At 38.1% G+C, this 5,133-nt stretch overlaps 1 protein-coding gene across 7 annotated transcripts in view; it reads right to left on the bottom strand.

The window, feature by feature from the left end:
* Positions 1–5,133, bottom strand: part of LOC106872893 (phosphatidylinositol 3,4,5-trisphosphate 3-phosphatase TPTE2) — a 71,762-nt gene that overhangs the window by 26,703 nt on the left and 39,926 nt on the right. For all 7 annotated transcript variants that reach the window (XM_014920055.2, XM_014920061.2, XM_052969321.1 and 4 more), the window contains 3 exons: positions 4,213–4,494; positions 1,676–1,879; positions 21–164 (listed from right to left, as the gene is read on the bottom strand). In XM_014920055.2, coding sequence (XP_014775541.1) covers positions 21–164; positions 1,676–1,879; positions 4,213–4,494 — 630 coding nt within the window. The remainder of the gene's footprint in view (positions 1–20; positions 165–1,675; positions 1,880–4,212; positions 4,495–5,133) is intronic.

The following is a 5,133-nucleotide window of genomic DNA, read 5'->3' as shown; positions in this document are numbered from 1 at the left end:
GGGGGGGGGGCGTGACATACTTGACGTAACTGTGACGGTCTTTCTTTATAATTTTTCCACAGGAGTCTATTCCATAAATACCGGCAAATATCATATCAGTGAAGAAGGATGCGACGACCACCACCATGTCCACAATATCTATCCAGTTATAGAAAAATCTTCGCCTTCATGGAGAAAGTGCAAAAATAGAAAGAAAGAGAGAAAGACAATAACTTTAATTATTATGATGATGATGATGATAATATGCTGTCTTTTATTATTTGCCACAAGGGTGGAACTTTACAAGAAACAACTATTTCAACGGCGACAGAGACAGAAACATTTCTATTTTATATGATATAATAGTAAGGTACGGGATAGGGTTACCCAATGATGGTGGTGTGAAGACGGTTTCGATGCTGGTTGATTGAGTCATTCTTCAGCCTCCGAAGTAGTTTGCGTAGACTCAAAGGTAGAGTTACGGAGCGGCTCTTAGTGGTCCTGTGTCTTTGAAGGTGCAGCGCTAAGAGGTCAAGAAAAGGCGGGAACGCTTTGATATAGGATGACCATGCATGCACATGAGGGACTTCCTGCATACCTTCTGGAAGACATGTTCCTGCGCATGCGTGGATGAACTTTCTCAAAATGGTGACTGGTATTAGGCGTCACTACAGTACCAAGGAGTTTGAATCAAACTGTTTGAATCAAACTGTTTGAATCTATACATGTGTGAGTGTTAAATAAAACGAGACAACAAAGTCAAGGCTTTGTGGAATTTTCAGGACATTTATAAAGAGAAAGATAGTCTCACAGCTGTTTCTGGGATATTAGGGATATTCCTTCATCAGAGACGATGCGAGAAGCTTAAATAGAGGAAAATATTAGAATTTAACCTTCTCACATCGTCTCTGATGAAGGGATATCCCTAATATCCCAGAAACAGCTGTAAGACTATCTTTCTCTTTATAAATGTCCTGAAAATTCCACACAGCCCTTGTTATCTCATTTTATTTAACATATACATGCTCATACAAGACCTGCATTAGGTTCTTCACTCGTATCATTATCAAACCTAGAGCCTAACTATGGTCCTTCTATAGCACTTACATAGTGTTACCTGCCACCTTGGGTCTTCTGGATACCAATACCTCTCATACTTATATATATATATATAATAATATTAGGGATAAGAATCCAAATTTACAGGTAAAAACTCAATTAAATTCAATTTATTAAAAATTAAAATTAAATTAAGTTTCACAGTATAAAATATAAATATATAGTTTTAGGAAAAAGAACCAAGGTTCATGAACTCATCACTGAAAATTCACTGTCACATATAGAAAAATTAATAAGTAAAAGCACAATAATTAAGTATAATATAATACAAAGTAAATATCATAAGGTAATGATAATATATGTGACAGTGGATTTTCATCGATGAGTTCATGAACCTTGGTTCTTTTCCCTAAAGCTATATATATATATATATATACTAAAAGGCTATCTTAGCTCCTCATTTGTGTCACTTAAAGTTTTGTGGATGTGGAAAAAAAAAAAAAACAACCACTCATTTGACAAAAAAGTTCTGCAATGCGATGCCACACCATGGCTGCAGTCCAAAGATTGAAACAAGTAAAAGTCAAAACAGTTATCTAAATTTGATGAGGTAAAAAAAAAAACATCATATACAAACCCTTTATAGAATATCCGTGCACCAACTTCAAGCATGAAATATGTAATGATGACATGTGATGTTATTTCCAGCCCATTATTTGTATCACATTCGTATATGGACAAGTCAACGATGACAAGTATAAAATCAGTGAGGATCAATATCAGTGTGAAGATGCGAAATACAATGTGCTGGACGACTCGCTGTACCCTCAACTGCATGGCTCTGTTAAAACAGAAGAACAGAAATGCAAATAATAGTTTTGAATTTTGGCACAAGGCCAGCAATTTTAGGGGAAGGAGATAATTTGATTACATCAATCCCAGTGCTTGATTGATGCTTATTTTTTTTTTTTTTCAACTCCAAAAAAATTAAAGACAATGTCGACTTGGTGGAATTTGAACTTGGAACATAAAGCCAAAAGAAATGCAGCTAAACATTTTGTCCGGTGTTCTAACACTTCTGCCAGCATGCCACCCTTAGAAATACAAATCATACCAGTGACATCAATAATCCTTTCTACTATAGGCACAAGGCCTGAAATTTGAGGGGAGGGGCTAGTCAATTACATCAACCCCAGTACTCAACTGGTACTTATTTTATCGACCCTGAAAGGATGAAAGGCAAAATCAACCCTGGCAGGATTTGATCCCAAAACATAAAGATGACAAAAGACCGAAATACCTGGTACCCTACTGTACTCAAGAAGACCCCCCCCCCCAGCCTCCACAGTAGAAGTGTTTAGGCTGCCCCCACTCACCTTGGTGAAGAAGATTTGCCTGTAAGAGTCTTGTGCTGGTGTCATGTAAAAAGCAGTCATGTCGGCACTATGTAGAAACACTCATGCTGGTGCAATGTTAAAAGCACCAACACACACTGTAAAGTGGTTGGCATTAGGAAGAGCAACCAGCCATAGAAACCAAGCCAAATCAGACTGGAACCTGGTGCAGCTCTCCAGCTTGCCATAAAGTAATGTGCTAATGATTCTGCCAACTCAATGCCTTAGTGACAGCATCTATAATAAGTGTCTGGAAGCAATAAAATTAACTCTTCTGATACTAACCCACCTGAGGTTGCTCCTGGCTCTACGATACATTCTTCAGGTTTAAAAATGATCTGAATTAAAATCATCCACCAAAATTTCATGTTGATTTATGTTCCAAACACTAACAAAGTTATTTTACTAAATTCTTCTTCATTTTCAAAATTAACTGACACAAGATCAGTGTATTTCAACAATAGAAACATGATAAGAAAAGGGTAGGTTAAAGACTGTCCCAAACCTATAGATTTGTTAGATTTGATTTTGACCCAGTTTCTGCAGCATTAAGTGATTCAGAGTGCATAACTCTCCCCTGTGCAGGATGCTAGTTCATTGTATGGTTAACCGTTAGTTACCACTGGTACTCGTTTTTAGCTGATTGAACTGGAGCAATATGAAACACAATGATACAATGCACTATCTAGTTTGAGAATTGAACCTATGACCTAACAATTTTAAGACCAACACTCTAACCACCCCACCATAGGCCTTTATACGAAACAAAATAGTTGGGTAAGGCAAGTGTGTGTTGTGAGTAGAATTGGGTAGACAGCAACTACACAAGTTTGTCACATGTGTGTGATTATGTGAAAGAGACACACAAAGAGAAGACAGAAAGATTTTCCATAGCTGAATGCTCTGTCAGTTTCCCATGCTTACCTGTTCCCAACTAATGTAATATTTAATATCTTCTCTACTCCTTCAGACATGGACAGCACAATGGCCCGACATGTTTTAATGAAAAATTACGAATGAACAACACTGCTTGTCTGAGGGTAATGTTCTGTTTTGCAATCAGTACGTGATATCCAGACAAGGAATATAATATATGTCGTCGTCGTCTTCTTCTTGTTCTTCTGCTACTACTTCTACTGCTACTACTGCTACTACTACTACTGCTACTACTACTGCTGCTACTACTGCTGCTACTACTACCACCACTACTACCACCACTACTACTACTACCACCACTACTACTACTACCACCACCACTACTACTACTACCACTACTACTACTACTACCACTACTACCACCACTACCACTACTACCACTACTACTACCACCACTACTACTACCACCACTACTACTACTACCACCACTACTACTACCACTACTACTACTACTACTGCCACCACCACCACTACTACTACCACCACCACCACTACCACCACTACTACTTCATCATCATCATCATCACTATTTAATGTCCATTTCCCATGCTGGCATGGGCTGAATGGTTCAATGGGAACTGGTAGTGAGCCATAGGACTGCCACAAGCTTCAAAGCCTGCTCTGGTATGGTTTCTTAATGTTCTTCTTAATGCTAATCACTTTATAGAGTAATTTTTAAGTTTATCTCTGTAGATTTCCTATAGAATTCAGAGCCAGCACTGAAAGTTCCGAAGTTTCATTTATGAATATGTATGCATAAAACGTGATCAAAGATAGAAAAAAAAGAGACAGAAAGAGAAAGGGTGAGAGAGAGAGAGAGAGATCAATGTACTGGTGTACTTACTCTAAAGTTGTTTTTGGAGTGCTTGCTTTATACCCAGCAGGATCAGGCATGAACTTTGTTGGTGAGGTACTCAAAGGTTGCGAAGTCGATTTAATATTCAGTTCATCTTTACCATTTTTGAATCCGACCTGAAGCCGAGAGGAAGTGGAGATCTGTGTGTCTTGAATATCAATGGACAATGTTGCTGTTTGATCTTCACTTGACACACTGACTGAAACGTCTTCGTTTTCAAATTGGCCATACTTAAACATTCTCCCAGTTTCAACAGTCAAATCTGGTGCACTGAAACAAAAGGAAACAATTTCATTGATTAGCCTATTAGCATTTGAACTGGCTAAAATCCGGCCCAAATATTCTTCCTGTTTTATATTCAAACTGGCCAGATCCAGCCTCTCACACCTATACTACAATATCATGTGAAAACTAAATAATCGCATCACTGAAGTCTCAAAGCTATGGGACAATGCATGTGTAATTCAAAATAACTTGAATATATAAATGCTACATTTGACAGGGGTTAACAACAGACAAACATAAAGGTAATGAGAATGGTGGGAGGAAGTAAAATAGTGGTGGGAGGAGGTAAAATGGTGCTGGGAGGAGCCAATGTGTTGATTTTTCTTTATATATTTTATAAAGGCACAGGCAAAATTGTGATTAAGAAGCTAACTATGGATCTACATGGCTTTGGGTACATTCTCACTGCATGGTATCTTGTTGGGCAAGTGTCTTCTACTATAGTACTGGGCTGACCAATGCTTTGTGAGCGAATTAGGTAAGTAAAAACTGTGTGGAAGCCTATGCGTGTATGTATGTATTTGTATGTGTGATGCTGAACCTTTTGGATGAGATGACAACGGAGCGAAATACCTGGTCAAGCGATGCTGGGGAAGACAAACAAACACTCAAACATACATATAT

The sequence above is a fragment of the Octopus bimaculoides genome, chromosome 7 (genome assembly GCF_001194135.2).
Source record: "Octopus bimaculoides isolate UCB-OBI-ISO-001 chromosome 7, ASM119413v2, whole genome shotgun sequence".
NCBI classification, from domain to species: domain Eukaryota; kingdom Metazoa; phylum Mollusca; class Cephalopoda; order Octopoda; family Octopodidae; genus Octopus; species Octopus bimaculoides.
This window is presented reverse-complemented; position numbering and strand designations above follow the sequence as displayed.